At 60.7% G+C, this 20,212-nt stretch overlaps 1 protein-coding gene across 1 annotated transcript; it reads left to right on the plus strand.

Moving 5' to 3' along the window:
- Nucleotides 1–503: 503 nt before the first annotated feature.
- LOC116598809 (tumor necrosis factor receptor superfamily member 1A-like) lies at nt 504–18,859 on the plus strand. The gene is made up of 11 exons (XM_032358139.1): nt 504–625; nt 7,114–7,201; nt 8,656–8,784; nt 9,709–9,823; nt 10,955–11,034; nt 13,370–13,531; nt 13,939–13,977; nt 14,081–14,106; nt 15,401–15,679; nt 17,552–17,594; nt 17,974–18,859. The coding sequence occupies exons 1-11, from the start codon at nt 551–553 to the stop codon at nt 18,270–18,272; spliced, it is 1,335 nt and encodes a 444-aa protein (XP_032214030.1). The 5' UTR covers nt 504–550; the 3' UTR covers nt 18,273–18,859.
- The last annotated feature ends 1,353 nt before the right edge of the window (nt 18,860–20,212 follow it).

A 20,212-nucleotide genomic window follows, 5' to 3' on the forward strand; every position in this document is an offset into this window, starting at 1 on the left:
CGCGCCGGCTGCGCTGGGCTTCGGCTCTGCGGCGACGGCCCCACGGCACCCCCCGAGACGCGGGGGTCGGACGGGGCGTCCCACCGGCCTCGGCCGCCCCGCCCGACTTCTAAGCGGTTGTGGCCGCGCGGTGCGCTCTCCCCGGCGCTGTGCGGCGGGGCTGCCCCAGAGAGCGCGGGGCGCCGCCGCCCGCTCCACAGCCAGCCGCGCGGGCTCCGGGGTCCCGTCCCCGCCCCCTCCCCCGCCTCTTCCCCCTCTCCGTCCCGCGCACCCTCTCCCGGGAGAGCGCGCACGCGCACGCGCACGAGGGCGCGGGGCGGGGGCGGAGCGGGAAGGGGAGGGGCCAGAGCGGGGAGGGGCCAGAGCGGGGAGGGGCCCGCCCCCAAAGACGCGGACGAGAGCTCTTCCGGACCTAGGGATTGGCGGAGGCCCCACGGCCGAGATGACGTAAGCCGCACGGCGGGGAAAGGACCGCGCGGCGCCCATCACCGAGCCGCTAAAAGCCGGGCGGGCGCGAGCGCGCCGCAGAGCGCCGTGGGCGGCCGCCGGGATGGCCGCTCTCTGCGGGCCGCTGTGCCTGTTGGCGCTGTGCGTGCCCGTCCTGGGGGTGCCTGTCGGAGCCGCGGTGAGCGCTGCGGGGCTGCGGGGCTGCGGGGCGGGGCGGGCCCGGGTGCGGGCGGGGCAGTCGGGGGCCCGGGTGCGGGCGGGAGAGAGTGGCCCGTGCGGCGGGGGACCCCGGAGGCGGCGGGCCCGGGCATGCCCGCGGCGGGCGGGGGAGCGGCCGGGAGGGCTCGGGCGGCGCTGCAGGGCGCGCGCGGAGCCCGGTGTCCCGCGGGGGGTCCGGCGGGCTCGGGCCTTGAGCCGCGGGCGTGTCCCGGCGTTCGGGTGCCCTCGGCGGCTGGGGGCGCCCGCGGCTCGGCGAGGCTGCGGCCGGCGCCGGGGGTTGCGGCCGGGTTGGGGGTGCGGGACTGTCGCCCGAGGGCCGCGGGGAGCGGAGGGCGGCTGCGCTCGGACGGCTCAGCTGCGGCCCCGGGGCCGGCCGGAGGGTCGCGCTCCCGAGCCCGCTCACGGTGGGGCCCGGCGCTGCGGTCGCGGACGGGAGGCCCCGGCCCTCCGCGCCCGGCGATTCCCAGAGTGTCCCGGAGGCCGGGTGGCCGCGGCCTCGCAGGTTTTCTCCCCAGAAAAGGACGAATCTCCGGTTCTAGCGCGCGGCTTCCGCTCACTTATCTTGTACTTGTACTTCTCTTCGTTTTGTTAAATTCGGTTCACTGAGCTCCGGAGCATCCCTGGTTCCGAGGTAGAGGCCAGGGACTCAGCGGTCCCGGTCGCGGGCTCCTTCCCGCCCGCGGGCGGTGCCCCAGGCCGCCCCCGCCGGGCTCCAGCGAGCCGCGGGCTGTCTCCTGCACTCCGGTCTCCCCTCGGGCTTGCTGCTCTTCCCCTGCCTGCCCCCGCGCTGCTCCTTGTGTGGCTTCGGTTCCGCGCGGGATGGACTCCTGTGGTCACTGTCTCCGTGTCTGACCCGTCCCACCTAGCGCGGCGTCCACTAGCTCCATCTGGGCTGCTGCAAACGGCCAGATTTCTCGTTTCTGGTGTTGTTTTGAAGGCTGAGTGATGTTCCTTGGTCTGTAGGGCATCACCTCTGTCCCCGTGTCCGTCCCTGGCCGTCTGGGCTCTCTGTGTAGCTTCACTGTCCTGGACGTGCTGCTCTAAACCTTGGGCGCAGATGCCCCTTGGGATCACTCCATTTGTATCTTTTGGGTAAATAATAGTGCCACTGCTGGGTCATAGGGTAGCTCTGTGCGGAACTCTTTGAGGAACCTCCATACAGTCCTTTAATTTCTGCAAGAGTTTGTTTACTCATTCACTTATTTCTTAAGATTTTATTTATCTGAGAGAGCGCACAGCACAGGAGGAGCAGGGGGAGAGGGAGAAGCAGGCTCCCCGCGGAGCAGGGAGTCCAGTGCGTGGGGCTCCATCCCAGGACCTCAGGAGCATGACCTGAGCTGACGGCTGCTGCTTCACTGACTGGGCCACCCAGGTCCCCTGACTGAGAGACAGACCAGAGCAGAGGGGGAAGGAATTCCAGCAGACTCTGCAAGCTCAACACAGAGCCCGCTGCAGGGCTTGATCTCAGGACCCTGAGGTCCTGACCTGAGCCAGAACCCCGAGTCGGATGCTTCACCCACGGAGCCACCCAGGCGCCCCGGATTGTAGTTTTTGTAAATAAGGGTCAGGGTGCCAGTGGGAGTTGTTCGTGGAGTTCCCGATTTCAGTCCCGTCTTGGCATTTTCCTGCCCGGAGGCTGCTGGCAGCGGACACCTACTTAGATGTGCCCTCCGCCCGGGGCTGCCTGCTTCTGCCCACGCATTTGCCGGGTGTGCATAAGCACGTTGGTCCCGAGTGAGTTCAGAGCAAGGTCTGCCGGGTCCGATGGCTTGTCGTTTTCTCTGTCCTCATGTGTTCGCCGTCGACGCTGGTGGCTCGCAGCTTCCTGGATTGGGGGGGGGTCCCTTTGTGCCGTCTGGTCAAGTGTGTCCGGTGATGTTTGCAAGACCGCTCGGATGCGCTGAAAAGCTTGACGCAGAGGGCCTTTCTTTCTCTCCTTTTTATTGTGAGTTTCATTGGTTTTTGTGGCGAATATTGCACCCTGTCCATCTACCAGGCGTTCCTTGCGTGTTCATCTGTCTGTGGAGTCTGGCTGCTGCTGTGTCGGGGCCGTTGGGAATGATGTTGCGGCGACACGGGGCTCCGTGGGTCTTCTCAGACGACCCAGAGGTTGAGTTGCTGGGTCGTAGGGTAGTTCTGTGTTTAGTCTGGTGAGGAACCTCCAGAGTGTTCCCCAGAGGAGCTGCCCTCATCCGAATGCCCACGACAGCGTGGGGGGGGGTCCCTCTTCTCCGCACCCTCACCGACACTGCTGATGTCTCTGATCCAGCTGTCTGACAGGTGTCAGGTGACACGTCACTGGGGCTTTGATTTGCATTTCCCTGACGATGAGTGATGTCGAGCATCTTCCCGCAGGTTTGACGACCATCTGTGTCCTTCGGGAAAGTGTCTGCTCGGGTCCTATGCCCGTGTTTTCACCGGCAGTTCGGTGTTTTGCTACGGTGCTGTGTGAGCTCTCTGCCTGTGCTGGGTGTTAAGTCCTGGTTGGACGTACGGCTCGCAAGTGTCTGCTCCCTTCCCGTCGATGGCCGCTCCTTCCGCCGATGGTGTCCCGTGCTGTGCAGAAGCAGCGAGCCTTTGAGTCCGCGAGACGCGGTCATGCGTCAGAGTGTGTCACTTGGCGCCTGTTCGGGTCGGTTCTTCCATCAGCCTCTTGTCCTACAGGCTGAAGCTTCCGGGCTGGGAGAACCGGGGACCCGCGCCTTCTGGAAATAGCCCCCCGGCCTGCCTTAAAGGGTGCAGGGCAAATGCCTCCCTTCCCTTCTGGATGGCTGCGTCGCGGCTCAGGGTTCTCAGGACCCCCCTCCGGGGCCTTTTCAAAGCAGGCAGCATGGCTGGTAACTCCCGCGGGGTCCCTCCCCGGAGGACCTTCCACTCCGTGGGGCCAGGGTTGCCGGGAGGGAAGTGCTCACTTGAGAGCGGGGGCGCGTTCTCGTTCCCTGACGGCTTTGGCTGCTTGCAGGCCCCTCAGGGCTTCCCCCCTCGAGTGCCGGGGGTCTCTGAGTGCTGGATGGCTGTGGCTCCCAACAGCACAGCAATTCCTTAGGGGTATCTTGGCCCAGATGTGAAGGGGCCGGAGGGGACTTGGAGCTTGGGGGGCTGCTGGCAGGGGCCTGAGGGGAGGGCGGGGAGCAGGGGGACCTGGGGCTGGGGTGAGCCCCATGGCGGTGGGGGCATTGCTGCTGGCAGGTGGGCCACGGTGGGACCATGGGGGACCCTTAGTCATCTGGAAGGGAGGTGCCTGCCGGAGGCGGTGAGCTGGGTGCTTGTGTCTGGTGGAAAATGATGGAGTCCCCACAAAACTCAGGTCGTGTGCTGAAGAGTCCGATGCGGTCTTTTTGAGAAAGGAAAATCTGGGATGCGTGGGTGGCTCAGTGGATTGAACCTCTGTCTTTGGCTCAGGTCATGACCTAAGGGACCTGGGATCGAGCTCCGCATTGGGCTCTCTGCCCGGCAGGGAGCCTGCTCCCCCACCCCCACCCCCCTCTGCCGCTCTGTCTGCTTGTGATCTCTGTCAAATAGATAAATAAAATCTCTAAAATAAAAAATCCATAAAAGGAAAACCCATGTGAAAGCAGTCCATGCCAAAGTACAAACATTTCAGATAAAGAGAGAATGGGACCCTGTGCTTGGTCCCAGCCTGCCCACCCGCTTGCCAGGCTAGCGCCCCAGCTCTGGCTCCAGGAAAGCTGTATTCACAAAGGCTTGCAGCCGTCTGCTGATGCAATCTTTAGAAATACCGCGTCACATAGCTTTACCTCGGTTGCTGAGTTTGGGGGTGGGCTTCCGTTTTTCCACACCCTTGTCGTGGGCCTGCGTGGTCAGGACACACAGGACATGCCCCCAGCGTGCCACGGGGGTGCAGGTGAGACCGCCCATCCCCCCAGCCCGGCTTTCCTCCTGGCCGGGGGTTGGGGCACCGTGTTCCAGCATCCCCAGAGCTGGACACTGGGCTGAACTGGGCTGAACTGGACACTGGGCAGAGTTGGGGTGTCGGAGGGGGCGGGGCGGGGTGGGGCGGAGGCCAGTGGTCCTGAGTCAGGAGTGGGTAGAGGACAGGACACGACTTCTTTTACTGTTCTTTGCCACTTGGAGCGTCCCCTTGCTGACTGAGCTGGAGAGCCTCAGGCGGACAGAAGGAAATGGCCTCCATTATGTTCTTGACCAGGCTGAGTTCCAGAAAGGAAAGCCGCTTTCCTCTTGTCGTGAGAGTTTTTTTCCTTTTTTACTAGGGTTTTAATTTTTCAGGTTTCATTTTGAGATAGCGCTTGACTTTTGAAGTTACCAAAATAGTCCAGATGGTTGTGCAACCGTGTCGATGGGCTGGGTGCCACCGCACTGTACACTTCCCAGTGGTTCCTTGTGAGGGGCGTGCACATGAGCCCCCAACAAAGAAAAAACGATCCTCCCCTGCCCCGCAAAAAACCAAGCCCAGGGAGCTAAAACAGCAGAGACTGGGCGCTGGTAGATCCCATGCAGAGCTCTACAGCCGGCCCCTGTGCCACGCGCTCAGAACCAGGGGCCGACTTGGAAGCAGGGGCCTTCCTTGGGTCCCTGACGTCCTGCCAGTGACCTGCTGCCCCACCCCTGTCTCCCTCGGGCCGCGTTGTTGTCAGTCTGTCTTCTCTTCCATGATCTCCACGTGCTTGTCGAGTACTGATCCATGGTTTCGTGGAATGTGGCTCCATTTGGAGCTCGGCGCTGGCTTTTTGTGAATAAGTTCGCATTTGGCATTTTTGCAAAAGTGCCGTGGGAGAGACTCTGTGTCCTTCCGGCTGCCCCATCTCAAAAGACGCCCGACATCAGTTGGTTCCTTCAGTGACGACGATGGCTTTGGTGACAGTTCAGGGGGTGTCGGCCTCAGGAAAGTCCGTGTCTTTTCCATCTGTGGTCAGCAGTGTCTTGAGGGCGTTGCCTTTGGAACTGCGCCTACACTGCGTGTTCTCGGAGCTGTCGTCCACGCGTGCCCTCACCGCTCGAGGCCGCCTGAAGTGTGTGTCGTCGTCGGACTCGCGTGGGATTTCCTTCCTTAAGCCCATCCAGATACTCTCCTGTCATTTTTTGTTTTGTCTAAGTCAAGATGTAACGGAAACCAATAAAAACTGAAAACGGAATCTCGTCAGTTTTCCTGGGAGAAAAGGGAAGTGGAGACAAGGAATAAAGGAAGCAAAAGCCGGAAAAGAAAGGGAAAGGGACTGCACGGGAGAGAGGGGTACGGACACAGCGTCCCCCGCCGCGGCCGTCGTCACGGGAGAGTGGGGTACGGACACAGCGTCCCCCGCCGCGGCCGTCGGCCCGCACCTGCGAACAGGTCGAACTCCTTCCCAAACCATCGGCGGGCGAAGAAGGGAAAACGCGGCGAGCCGGGCTCTGCGGAGCCTGAAGGGAGGCGGCCGGCCCGCGGGAGGGGCGGCGCAGGTGGGTGGCAGGCTCCTCCCGGCCGGACGCAGCCCGAGTGCCATCAGCTCGAAAGGGCAAGAGTCCTGCCGCTTCGCGGAGCCAGGAGCGGCCGCCACTAGCCGCCTCGGGTTAGAGGAGAATGTCGCCGAGCGGGCAGCCTGGCAAACCGGAATTCAGCAGGCGGCCCGGGTGCCCGGAGTCCCGGCAGCGCTCGTGAAGCCCCTCGCCCCCCGCCGTGGGGCTCAGCATGCAGACCACAGAGCCTGCCGTAGTCGGGGACCCCTACAGACGCACGCACTTGGCGGGAGGCTGACTGCACCTCGCACAGCAGTAGCCCGAGCAGCGCGCGCAGTGAGGACGGCGGTCACGGGACCGCGTCCGGGGGCTTCGGTGTGTGCACGCGGGGGCAGGTACACGCTCTGCATCCCCTGTTCCACGCGGAGGCCCATGTGCTCTCCTGACACGTACACACATAGCTGCTGCACCCGTGAGCTCGGACAGAAGCGGAACCCTCGGGGCCCTGGGGCGGCTCAGTCCTTTGAGCGTCCGACTCTTGGGTTCTGCTCAGGTCACAGTCTCCGAGTCGTGGGATCGAACCCCGTGTCGGGCTGTGCACTCCGCAGGCTTGGGGAGTTCTCCGCAGTCTGCTTGGGGTCTCGCTCCCTTTCCTCGGTCCTGCACTGCCTCTGAAGTAAAGAAGTAAATCATTTAAAAAAAGAAAAAAACCCAAAAACAATACTTAGTCCCAAACGATTCAGCTCTGGCCAGACCAGGGGGTTAGACAGCAGCAGTAGGAGCAGTGGACCAGGCCACCTGTGTAGGGAAACGAAAGAGCGTTTTCCCCCAGAGTAACAGTGCTCCAGGTCAAAGTCCAAAAGTATGGGGATACGTAGGAAGTTCCCACGAGGTGTCCCCCAGCAACGCCGACCCCCGTGAGATGGCAGGGGCTGTCCCCTGTGTGCTTGCTCCTGTCCCACCAGAGGGTGTGTGTGGCTCCGTCTCCAGCGGCGGCTTCTCTGATGGCCCCGTCTCCTTTTCTGCTTGAAGGTGCCTCTGCTGGGCGGTGAGCCTGACTGCGGCCTGGATGAGTACAAGCCGGACGGTCTCGAGCGGTGCTGCAAGAAGTGTCCTGCTGGTGAGTCCCAGGGAACCTTCTGGAGCCTTGTGGGATGGCCCTCCCAGACTGGAGAAGGGAAGCTGTGGGCCCTTGGAGCAAAGCCGGAGGCTGGCACTGGAGATGGGTGGGGAGACCTGCACTGGCTCAGGTGGGTGGACCCCTCCTTGGCCATCGGCCACCCCATGTGAACAGGGTTGTGGGCTTGTTTTGTCGGGGAGGTACCTTGAGGAGGACGGAGGACAGCGTGGGGGTGCATGGCCAAGCCGGATACTCTCCGCCGCCCTCCCATTGGGGTGACTGTGGACACCTGAGGAAGGGGGTCCTCTCGGGGCAGCAGTGAGCCCTGTCGTCAAGCACAGCTTGTCCACGGAGGCTCATCCGCCTTCGTGAGGAGTCTCTGAATGAGTCCCATGGGTCAGGTGGGGGCCCCAGGCCCCCAGTGCCGCTCTGCCCAGCCCCCACGCCACGTCCTCCTCTCCACTCGCAGACACATGTGCACACGTGATCCGTGAGAGTTCCTTCACGGATCCCCCTTCGGGGGGTGACCAGTTCCTCCACCCTTCACCACCTGTGTCCCCCACTCCCCCTCCGACACTCTCGGCGACTGCAGGGCTCCTGCTTCGGGTCCCGAAGATCCACACCTGCACCCTCACCCTACATGCTCCCAGCACACCTATGTATGCACCATGCGTGTGTGTGTCCACGCCTGTGCACACCGGCACCCACAGCCCACACGCACAGCCCGTGTGGGCACGAAGGAGACACAGGTTCTTCACCCGGAAACCTTGTGAACTCAGCCCGTGGGCCAAGCACAGGTGTGACACACCTCTCCCAGCAAGGTGTGCTTGGCTCAACTACAGCCTTTGCCCGAGGCAGGCAGTAGAGCAGGGGCGCCTCTGGGACTGGTCAGAGACCTCTGTCTCCAGACCTCGGGGTTCCCCGTATATGAGTTGGACGCTGTGCAGCCCACCCTGGGGAGCCAGGGGTGGACCCTCAGACGTGGGGCTCTCGGTCCTCTGGTGTGTATGCTCAGAACCGTGTGCTGACACGTGTTCCGACATGTTGCTGAAAGCCGTGGGCACCAGGTCCCCAGTTCCTGGGACACGTGTGGCCAAGTGTCAATAAAGAATGTTTCAAGGAGGGGGCGCCTGGGGGGCTCAGTGGGTTAAGCCTGTGCCTTGGCTCAGGTCACGATCCCAGGGTCCTGGGATGGAGCCCCACATCAGGCTCTCTGCTGAGCCTGCTTCCCTTCCTCTCTCTCTGCCTGCCTCTCTGCCTACTTGTGATGTCTCTCTCTCTCTCTCTCTCTGTGTCAAATAAATAAATAAATAAAGTCTTTAAAAAAAAAAAAAAAAGATTGTTTCAAGGAGATGGTTGGCAGGGGTTGGTCCTCGAGTAGGGGCCTCAGGGGTCGGGTCTCCCCCCCCCCCCACCAGGGCTCCTACCTCACCTCTCCTCCTCCCCCTTCCCAGGCTCTCACGTCAGCAGACACTGTGTTGTAAACCATGGTGATCCGCTGTGTAGCCAGTGTGAACCCGGAACCTTCCTCGCCCACCGAAACGGGCAGACCAGCTGCCAGCCGTGCACTGCATGTCGAGCAGGTAAGTGAGCCACCGTCCCGCCCAGAGGGATCTTTGGATCGGAAAACCTCGCCGCCTCGCCTGGGCTTGTCGGTACGGCCCCCGACGGAATTAGGCTCGACGGGAGAGCTGCCGGGGTACCAGTGCCCGGTGTTCTTACACACGGGATGACGTGCGCTTGTGGTTAAAGAGTGAGCCTGCGGGTCGGGACTGTAGAGACGCTCTGTGCAAGAAACATACACAGAAGTTTCTTTTTCTGTGTGAGCAGCACGTTGTTTTAAAGGACGTAATTCCTTAAGACACCGTCTGCGCTAGCAGAGGAAACAAGGTGCTCTGAGATAACTCAAGCAGAGGTTGTCTAGAACGTTTATGTGAACGTTGTATGGAAATCTATGAATCCAGCTGTGCTCCGGCCCATTTTGTGCCGTGGCCAGCGCGTCTGGTTTCGGGAATCACGAAAGCACGGGGATGGGCTTTGGAGGGCTGATCCTCCCTGTGCGTGGGACGTGGTCCCCAGCGGGGTGTGGTTCTGTTCTGTCGTCATCTGGCCGCGGAACGCTGTTCTTGGCGTCAAGCACCACAGAAGGGATCGAGGCGGGGGGTGGTCGTCAACACGTCCGCAGTGGGTATTGCCGGAGTTGGTGGGGGTCTCTCTGTGGACCGTTGCCCGTCTGGGCTTTCTCTCCCACTGCGTCTCTGGCAGTGCGGTGCTCTTCTCTGTGGGGCGGACACATGAACGGAACCACGGGGTGGTTTCAGAGCAGGCAGCCCCGGCCCCTCGGCCCGGATGGAGGGCTGAGGTCTGGCTGTCAGGTCCCTCTCTGCCACTGCTAGGAAGGGCGGGGTGGGACTCGGTTCCATGGCCTCCACCGTGGGACTGCGCGCAGCCCTGTATGGGCCAGACGGTCCTGTCCCCCGGGCTGACCCTCAACCCTCCTCCTACAGACCAGGAGGTGGTGGCAGCCTGCACACAGACCAGCGACCGGCAGTGTCAGTGCAAGACGGGGAGCTTCTACTGTGACTCACTGAACTGCGCGGAGAATTGCTTCCGGTGTAACAGGTGCTGGGGGGGCACGGGTGTGGGCCCTCCTGTAGTTACAGTATGGCGGACCCTGAGCCCCCAGCAGGGGTGGAAACCTCCAAGAGGCGCAGAGGGAGGGGAGGGGAGGAGGGAGCCATCGAGGGTTCTGGGGGAAGAGCGGTCTGCGCAGATGGAATGGGCGCAGAGCAGCGTGACCACTCGTGCGCCATGAGTGGCCTGTGGCTGCCGTCTCTGGGCCACAGCTGGGTGCATGTGAGAAAACCAGCAGAAGTGTGTTCTCTCACAGTTTTGGAGACCAGAAGTCTGAACTCGGGTCAGCAGGGCCATGCTCCTGCCGCAGACTCTAGGGAAGGACCCTGCCTTGCCTCTTCTAGTCTCTGACGTTGCTGTCACTCCTCGGGGCTCCTTGGCTTACCTGCTATGCCCACTTCTGTCTTTATGAGGTGGCTTTGCGTGTTTGTGTCTGTCTCTCTTCACATGGCCCTCTCTCTATCCCAGCACACGCTGATCTGCTGCAAGGACACCGGTCACGGATGAAGGCCCACCGTAGTCTGGTGTGACCTTATCCGTCATGTGAGCATCTCTGCAGACACCCTTCCGAGGTTCTGGGTGGGCACGGATGTGGGAGGACCTTCTGGGGAACATTAATGGTGGCAGAGCCACTAAAAGAGTAGCTGGCATTGGTGAGGCACGTTATAAACTGACATGCCTCGGGCTGTGTTGAACGGTAGCTTCCTTGGACTGAGTGTCCAAGGTCAGTAGTGCTTTCAGGTGAGGTTCGATCAAGGCTCTGGCTGCTCTGTCTCCCCTCGCACATCCACCTTTCCAAGAGCTTCAGCTTTGGGCTAACTTCTTTCCTGAGGGAACTAGAGATACAGGTGAAGAGGCCAGTTCTCCCAGCACACACAGTGCTGTCCAGGAGCGGGTGTCCCCCATCCCACAGGTCCCAGAGCACAGGACAGAGCTTTACTCTTATGTTTACCAATCTGGGCCAGACATCGCGGAGATGCCGGGCAGTGACTGGGTGAAGGCTGGCAGCCATCCTGGGAGCTGGGGTTCCTCCTGACCCCTGACCTGTGGGTGGTAAGGATGATTTGGGCCGTGTCCAGACAGGGAGGAGCAATGCTGAGAGAGTCCTGCCTCTTTCAGATGTACTGGTGCTGTCATTCGGCCCTGCAATGCCACACATGATACGGTCTGTGACTCGGACGCTGGTGCAGACACACCAGGTAAGAAACAGGTGCTCTGTCTTCCATCCAAGTCGGGAGACCCTCCCTATAAAAGTAGGATGTTTAGGCTTTGCAGGCCTGGGTGCCATGAAAACGTGCAGGAATGGGCAATGGCTTGGATTTGGCCCAAGGGCCACGGTGCACAGCCCTGGGTCTTGAGTAAGCAGATTGCTTGGCTCCGGCACCGGGCGTGTGACCAGGGAAGCTCCCTGCCGGCGCCCCCACACAGCAGGAGGGGCGGGGAGTGGCTGGCTTCCGTGAGCCCTGGGGTTTGCTCCCGCTCAGTTGACACCTCTTCTGACTGCCTTTGTGGGACCCCGAGCCAGACCAGGTCCCTGCCTTCAGGGGCGCTCAGTTGGGCCCCAGGGCTTTGAGGTGTGCAGAAGCCGGGAGGCGAGCTGAGGACCCGGCCTTTGGGCCTCTTGTGCTCCGTGTCTGAGCGAGACTCGTGCTGCTTTCAAGTTGAGTCGTGGGCAGGTTCCTTCTTGGTTGTGTTTTTTGTTTGTTTGTTTTATGTATTACAGCTTTATAGCTTTTTTTTTTTTTTAAGATTTTATTTATTTGACAGAGATCACAAGTAGGCAGAGAGGCAGGCAGAGAGAGAGAGAGAGAGAAGCAGGCTCCCTGCTGAGCAGAGAGCCCGACGCGGGACTCGATCCCAGGACCCTGAGACCATGACCTGAACCGAAGGCAGCGGCTTAACCCACTGAGCCACCCAGGCGCCCCTCCTTGGTTTTGAGGGTTAGAGCAGACCCCTGAACAACGTGGGGTCGAGGGCACCAATTCCCCACCTAGTGGAAAATCCACTGAGAACCCTTGATTCCCCACAAAAGCTTAACTACGAAGGGCCTCCTGTAGAATGTAGCCTCCACAAAGACGCGGACGGTCGGTCGTTTCCTGGGTCGTGTGTCACACGCACCCATTTGCTGTGCTGTTCACGCAGCGTACACTAGAGAGACCGGGGTGCTAAGGAGGCGGTGCGGACCAGCACACATGCCGGCGGCTCAGGACCGCACTCACTGAAACAGTCCGTGCGCACGTGGGCCCTCGCCCTTGAACGCTGGGTCGTGGACGGTCAGCTTTATCTGTAGAGGCGGTGCTGGCGTACAACTTGTGGGTACAGCCCCTTTGTGTGTCGTATCCCGGCCTCGGCGGGTGCCTTCTCATCCGACGCTCGAGGGTGTCTTGGTGGCAGGACCTCCACTTTCATGGCATCCCTTTATCACCATGTCCTGTGTGGTTGGGGCGCGGGTGTCGTGCGGGAGAAATCTCTGGTCACTTGAAGGACTCTGTATGGCTCCACTTTGCAGATGTTGGGCTGCAGTGAACCCAGCCAGGTGTGGGGTAGGAGCTCAGGGTTTGGAGTGTTTTTCCCACCTGCACATCCGCATGACCCAGGATTGTGTTTTGCAAAGACCGTCCCTTCCAGCTGCTGCCCTGGCTGGACAGTGAGCATCCCTGTCCCGTCTTGGGCCACGGCCAACTTCACAGCAGGCCCTTACGTCAGAGGCACAGGATCCCTCACTCTTCCTCTGGGTCGTCCGGCTGTCCTGGGATGTTGGGGTGTCCGGGGTGTCCGTTTATGTGGCAGCATCAGCTTATGGATCCCACTGAACATTCTGACTCGTGGAGCTTGCACTTTTAAAGCATCTTTTAACACCAAAGATAACAAGAGCAAGTTAGGAACGGCCTAAGCAGGGCATAAAGAAAATCTTTGGCTCAAATGGTGGCATCACGTGAAAGACTTGCCCTGTCGCCTCCCTCGCAGCCCTGGCTGCCGATGCCGATGCCTCAGGTGGCCGACATCCAGGCTCTAACAGGCCTGCCCTGCCCCATGTGTCCATGTGTCCTTGTGTCCTTTTGGTGCTGTGGTGTCACCAGCGAGAGACCAGGACACCTGAGTGGTTCTGCCAGCTCTTCCCCAGGGTGGACCTGCCCTGCCCCTCGGGCCACCGTGGTTGGGCCTTGCTGCCGTCAGGACTGACCATCCTGTGCCTCAAGCTGGTGCAGGTGCAGAGGCAGAGCCCAGTCCTGGGAAACCAGGACCTCTCGCCACTCATCTGGCCATGCAGAGCTCCTGCTGCCTCCCGCCTGCGCAGGATCCCACGTCCTGTGAGCCCCGGGCCCTCGTCTGTGACACAGGAAGCATGAGCCTCTCCTGCCTCCCAGGAGGGACGTCACATTCAGGATCATGGTCAGCGGGAGACAGGGCTTGGGGCCCTGAAGGACCACAGGGCCTCTGTTCCTCCCGGAGCGGGGCTTCCTATAGCTTCCTATAGCTTGTCTCGTGAGTGAGGAGCACATGCCTGACCCTGCTCCCCCCGCCCTGTTCCAGGAAAACAAACACCCGAGGATGTGTCCGCCCATGGGTTCAAAATAGTCATTGTTGTCCTTGTCATCTTCGGGATCGTTCTCATCGGGATCTTCATCATCATCAGCAGCATCGTCTTCCCTGGCGTCTTCCCTGGCGTCTTCTGTTGCCTCTTTAAAAGGAAAGGTGAGTCGGCGTCAGGCCAGACCTGGAGAAGGCAGAGCAGCGGGTGCACCGGGGGCTCCGAAGGGACCTGCGGTTGGGCGTCCCCGATGGGGCTTCTGCCGTTAAAGCAGAGCTGTTTCATTTTCGCATTCTCAGGTCTGAGCTCAGAGCTCTGCCGCCCGCTCCCGGCACACAGCGCTTAAGACGCGAGCCTCCGCTCAGCTGGCTGGAGACGCCGTGTCCGGGCGCTGTGGGACCTGGCGCAGGGAGGGGCGGGTGTTACGTCAGCCTGGGGGCTCCTGGAGGGAGGCAGGGCAGCCGGGTGCGGGCCGTGCACTGGGGACACTCGCCTCCTGAGCTCCCCCTGTGCTCCCCTGTGATCCGCCCTGTTCTCACCCTCTGTGCTCACGTCCTGTTCCCCCTCGCAGGTTTGTGGCCTCCGTGGTTTTTCACCAGCATCTACAGAGGTAAGGACACTATGTCATAGATTCAGAGCAGTGTCTTCCATTGCAGAAGTCATTGTCCCTCTTGGTAGTGGTTCTGATTCTTTCTCCTCTTCTTGGTCCTCAGGAACGGCAGACGGGCCAGGCAGCACTGTAAGTATAGCCCTTCAGATTCCCTGACGATGGCACCAGGCCTTGGTGGCAGCAGAGTCCCATAACACATCCCAGGGGGTGGGGGCAGTCAGTGGGCGCACGGGAGCCCCTGCTTTCTAGCCGCATGTGCTTCTACCTTGGTGGATCCCCAGAACATGCTAGTCGGAGACTTCCGTTCTGCCGGTCTAGGCCAGAGTGGAAATGAGGGGCAGCGGGGCAGAGGGCTGTGCGTGAGCATGCGGGGGCTCCTGGAACGGGTCAGCGCCGCTGGGGAGCACAAAGCAATAGAGCCTGTTGCCTCCAATCTGTGGGCTGGACTTGGGGGCGGGGCTCTTTCAGGGCTCCGGGGAGCATCCCCCCCGCCTCTTCAGACGGGCTGGGAACCCAGGTTGTTGTGGGATTGATGTCTCAGCGCGTCTGCTTCTCTTCCCGCGTCCATGCATCCCCGAGTCGGCCTCCTGGAGGTCGCTCCCCATGGCGGTCGGTCACTCCTTACGGCAGGGCTCCCGTCAGTTCCGCTAGACCTCCTGTAGTCGGGTCCTGCTTGCAGGCGTAGAGCTCAGGGTGCAGACCCACGGGCACAGCGCGGGGGTGCTGTGGGGTGGTCCTAGACCCCTGCCGGGAAGCACAGAGGGCCAGATGGATGACTTGTCCGGTGCCCTGGAGGGTTCCAGAGTTGTGCTCGCACCACGGTGGAGACTCTGAGTGTGCGGGAGCGTTTCATCCCCAAACCCAGTGTGCACATCCTCCTCGAAAGATGCTTTATTGCGGGGCGCCTGCGGGGCTCAGTCAGCTCCGCGTACGACTCTCACACTCAGCTCAGGTTGTGAGTTCAGGCCCCACGCTGAGGTGCATGCTGGGCGTGGGGTCTACTTCAGTGGAAAAAATACGTTGCTGTTCTTAAGTGCTACCTGTCACCTGAGCAGCCAGCAAGTGGCACAGGTCACTGAGCAGGGTCCTCAGGGAACAGTCCCAGAGCCGGCAAGAATTACCAGAGTATGAGCCGGAGACAGACGTGAGCGAGGCTGTTGGGAAGACGGCGCACCCAGCCTCACCTGGGCAGGGTCGCCGCAGACCGCCCCTGTGAGGAGGCGGTAGGACCAGATATGCCTCTGTCTTTGGGGCCCCTTTCAGACCGAACAGGTTCGGGGGAGCTGTTCTCTAAAATTGCCAGTTTGCTGCCGGCCCCACAAGCCGCAGGAATTTCCCGCCGTGTGGGGACTTGGGAAGTGCCTATGTGGGCAGGCCCCGGGCCAAATAACACGACCTTGTCCGACCTTGTCCTTGACCACAGACTTCCCCTTGGCACAGTGAGTCTTTGGTGCCCTTGAATTCTGAGAACGAGCAGCCAGCCGCTGACGTGGAAGTGTCCTCCTCGGGAGCCAGGCTGGAGAGGGAGGGCTCAGCCTCGACGCCCACGGCCGCGCCCTGCCCAGCGCCCTCCGAGGAGCAGGCGGAGGCCACCGAACCGTTGCAGGAGGCAGTCGGGGGGAGCCCCGTGATGCCACAGCAGGCGCTCCAGAGTGTGGCCCCGATGGCCCCTGGGCCCCCCACCCTCAGGACCCTGGAGCAGGTACGGAACCGTCTGGGAGGGACCGCGGGGCAGCCTGTGCGTCCTGAGCTCCTCCCGGGCTCCGCGTTCAGTGCCAACGTGCGTGCTGCTCGGCACCTGTGGGATTTTCCTAGGGCAGCTTCCGCGGCCCCCGGGGTGTGTGTTGTGTCCCCGTCCCGGGGTGGAAGTCCAGGAATGACGTGGGGACTCGGGTGCTGCTGCCCAGGCTGTGAGAGACTGTCTGGGCCGGGCTTCTCCGCAGGTGGCAGCTGGCATGTGGCCGACTGCCGGGCTCGGTGGCTTGTGGGAGAGTCACCCCAAGATCTGGGCCCATCCCCGCGGGTGTCTCCCTGTGTGTGAGTCCGTGTCCAGATTTCCCTTTTCCCTGAGGACGCCGGTCAGCTGCAGTGAGGCTGACCCTCACGCCCTCGTGCCTCTGTCGTCCACCACGACCCTATTCCCAGCTACAGTCCTGGTTAGGGGTTTGGACATCCATGTCTGGGGGTACAGTTCAGTGCCTAGGAGCCCCACCTGCACCTGCTTCCTGGAGGGGATGTGACACCGAGGTGGGCACGGGGGCTCCCAGAGCGTCCTTGTCCGGGTCCCGTGGCTGGGGCGCAGTGGGACCGAGGAGGCCCAGCCGGCTGGTGTGGACGCCATCGCCTCCACAGCACGTGTGGGTCTCAGGTCGGCCCAACGCCCCTTGGCTGGCACCTCCTGTGCACCAGGCCCAGCCTCTGTGTAGCAGGGACTTCAGAGGGAGGGGCGAGCGGACACAGCACCCCTGCACAGTGTAGGCCGGGCTCGCCAGGGAAGAGCAGTAGCCCCCATGCTCTGTAGCTGGGCTGCGGGAGTCTGTCCCCCTTGTGACCCCTGCAGAGGGTTTGACTGGAGGAGCCGACACCCGCTCTGCGGTGCTGGGGAGTCAGGCTCTTTGGGAAGACGGGACAGCGCGTGCATCAAGGGACAGAGCTCGGGTCTGCAGACTGGCCAGGCCTGATGTCTGAATTCTGAGGTCAGGGCACAGGTGGGGAATAGAGGGACAGGGTTCCAGGGAGGAGATTGCAGGGCTCCTGTTCCGCAGGCCGTGGCCCGTGGGGTCCCGTGGTGTGGGCGGGGAGGTTGGGAACTCCAGCGCAGAGACTGGGTTCCTGGGCCGAGTGCCCACGGACATCACTGCAGCGAGGGAGCCCCTGACTCTTCAGATTCTCAGCCGGCTCCGAGACGGGTCAGGGTGGAAGTCGGGACCCGTGCCCGTCTCCGCGGGAGCCCCAGGGGGCCCTCTCAGCCATGCCTCTGGAGCACCTGCATTCTTACCCGTCTTCTGGCCGAGCAGCCCCTGCCCAGAGCGGATAGTTCCATGCAGGTCCAGCTGCGGGGGAGGCAGAGCCGGGGTCTGAAGGTGTGGCCCTCGGGCCCGCAGCGGGCGGCCTGACAAGGACAGGGTCTAACTTTGTGCGCGGGATCCACGGGCTGCGGGGCTGCCGCTCACAGGTACTCCGCGCTGGCATTGTCCTCCGCTGGCTTGTCCATGCCGTCCCCCCGGCCCTTCACGGAGCCTTCCTGGGGACAGGCATGCTGTGCTGTCCGCTTGTACTCCCTGGAGCAGAGCAGGTCACCCCCGAAGTGATACAGTTCAGCGGTACCTGCCCGCCCACTGGAGCCGGGTCCACGGGGCCGCCTCTGGGGGGTGGGCGTGACGTTGGGGGGCTAGACCTGGAGCACATGCCAGGGCTGTGAGCTCGAGCCCCCATGGGGTTTCCCCAGATGCCTTCTCGTGTCCCCCGAGGCTCCCCTGTCCGCACCCACTGCTCCCGCAGTCCTGACCGCGCTTCTGCTTCAGCCTCGCGCCTTCTTCCTCCTCCTGGAACAACCTGTTTCTTCTCTCTGTAGGAATACGAAGCTAAGTATTTTGTGAGGGACCCGTCCCGCGAAGGTATGTATCTGAACCCCTCTGTTCTAGGGACTGAGAAGTCTCCCTCTTGTCTGCCTTGAATGTCAAGGCCTGGCGTCCTTGTTTCCCAGAGCGGGCCGCCTGCCTGCGTGACGCCGCGGGGACCATCTGGCCACCTGAGATGCGTGTGTTCCCTCTCCAGAGGGACATGAGGGGAACAGTGTTTGTCAAACGAGGGTTGTGTGGGCTTCATGGACCTTGAATACCGTTTCAATGGGAGAAAGTGTTCGTGCTTTTTCAGGAGAAGTGGGCGGGGGAGGGAATCCTTGGTAGAGTCATCGGTGAGCAGGCCCCAGCAGGTGCCACGTGGCCCCCCACCGGCCGTGTCAACAGTTCTCCCCTTCGTTTTTACTTTTCTCAGCCCAGATCTACTATAAGTTTGAAAGCAGCATCTCTGATAGAGACTGGAAACCGTTCATGAGGTTCCTCGGACTAGGGGACAGTGACATTGACAACTGTGAGTGCCAGTACCCCGGCGACGTGATGGAACAGCACCACCAGATGCTGCGCGTGTGGAAGACCCGCACGGGGAGCGGCGCCTCCGTGTTCGGGCTGCTCGCGGCCCTCCGTAAGATGCAGCTGCAGATGCCTCTGGAAAATATCATAAACTGGTTACTCGACGAAGGACTCTTGGGCAGGCGTGCGGAGACCTCTGAATAAACTTCAGGCTCGGGCTATGCCTGTACCGGCGTCCTGAATGGATGTGATCTGACCTCCGTTCCTAGTTTGTATCGTACTGGAACCTTCTTGAGTTCGTGATAGAACGGTCCACACTTCCTAATAGATTCGCAGATTGTTTGCGATGGGGAGGTCGGGTCTAGATCCCAGCAAGACCGCTTCCTGCCCGACAGGACGAGCTGTGGGACTGCCTGTGGCTGAGGTGCTGCGTTTGGGCAGGGTGTCATGGTCTCCACGAGTCCTGAGCGGGGTGGTCGGGGAGCCGCGGGCGGCACCCTCCCTCTGCAGCCCTTTCCCCAGGCATGGGGGCTAGAGTTTTCTGCCCTGATCAGCTCTTGGGTCTCAGATCTGGGACGTCCCTGTGACCTAGAAGGGGGTGTGAGTGTGACTGAGGTTCTTCAGTATAAGCCTCAGTATAAGCAACTCAGTGGCAGGTACCCTCTACCTAATTGTTGAGTGTTTTATTTTTAAGTATATTTAGTTAAATTCAGTTATAAAAATCATGATTTGATCTTATGTATACATCAGAAGTAGTGGTAATGTTTATAGCATTAAATTAAAAAATTAAATTTTGTGTGTTTATAGTATTTTTTCTTTCAATCTTGTTTTTTTAGTTTTTAATAAGTATAATAAGTTTAATAAATTGTTTTGTGTATTTATAGTGTTTTTTTCTTTCAATCTTACTTTTTGCTTTTAGTAAGTTTAATAAGTTTTAATAAGTTTAATAAATTTTCTTGCGTTTAGTATGTTTTCTTTCAATCTTTTTGTTTTTAATAAGTTTTAATAAATTTAATAAGTTTTTTAAAGTTTATTAACATATATTGTATTATTTGCTTCAGGGGTGCAGGTCTGTGAATCGTCAGGCTTACACACTTCACAGAATTCACCATAGCACACGCCCTCCCCGTGTCCGTCCCCACCTCCCCTCCAGCAGCCCTCAGTTTGTTTCCTGAGTTTAAGGGTCTTAAGGTGTGTCTTTCTCCCCAGTCCCATCTTTCTTTTTTTTTTTTTTTTTTTTAAGGTACTTTTATTTAGCTTGGAGAGCGCTTGTGTGTGAGCAGGGGGAGGGCCGGGGCGGGGGGGAGGTGCGGAGATCAATCCCAGGCAGACTCCCTGTCCAGTGCAGAGCCAGGTGCTTTCCAACTGAGCCACTGCCAGACTCCTGAAGTTAAAAATTAACCTTTACCTAATAAGATTTATATTTTAAATCACACTTGCTTCCTTTCTGGTGGGCACACAACACACAACCTGGCTGTGACGCCCTTGGCGGGGGCTTCCTACCCAGCGGATCACACGGCTGTCATTTGCTAGAGGGAGGGCTCTGCACTGAGGGCTGGAGGCTGGAGGAGCCTCTCCGGGTGCGTGGTGTCCCCCAGGGTGTCTGTGTCTGGAAGTGACTGTGCTGTCCTCCCATGGCCTCAGAATGTGAGCTCCGCCCTGCCCCTCACCCCGAACGTCACCGGTCCCTGGGGTCCCCCGCAGATGTGTCTGTCTTTCTTTCCCGCTCATAGCCTCTTCAACTCCCCTGTGAAAGTCGGTGCCACACCGCTCAGCCATCTCAGAGTGGGTCACCACCCACTCTCTTGTCCCCTGCGCCCCAGCCACATCCCTGGGTTTGCTGCTTCCTGGGGCGCTCCCCGGACTCTGGGCTCGCCCCACTAAGGGGGCCATTTATGCTCCTCTGGATTGAAAGTCTTCGACCCTGCTTTCCTCTGGGTCTCCTCAGTGCATTCTGCCGCCAGCCGGCACTGGGGTCATTCTAAAGCACAAATCCAGCCCCATGCCATCCTGTCGGAACCCCTCTTGACTCTGCTTACAACATGCTTCTAAAAGGTCCAGCCCTGGCTCCCCCTCCGGCTCCATGACACCAGGCCTGCTCCAGCGTGGCCTGCACCCACATGAAGCCCTCAGGGGCTTGCTTT

This window comes from Mustela erminea, chromosome 9, assembly GCF_009829155.1.
Source record: "Mustela erminea isolate mMusErm1 chromosome 9, mMusErm1.Pri, whole genome shotgun sequence".
In the NCBI taxonomy this organism is placed as follows: Eukaryota; Metazoa; Chordata; class Mammalia; order Carnivora; family Mustelidae; genus Mustela; species Mustela erminea.

Bases quoted from the DNA above. Each gene is read 5' to 3' on its own strand.
- LOC116598809 (XM_032358139.1), top strand. From the start codon at position 551: ATGGCCGCTCTCTGCGGGCCGCTGTGCCTGTTGGCGCTGTGCGTGCCC. The intron at 626-7,113 runs GTGAGCGCTGCG...TTCTGCTTGAAG, and splicing joins GGGTGCCTGTCGGAGCCGCG to GTGCCTCTGCTGGGCGGTGA. The intron at 11,035-13,369 runs GTAAGAAACAGG...GCCCTGTTCCAG, and splicing joins CGCTGGTGCAGACACACCAG to GAAAACAAACACCCGAGGAT.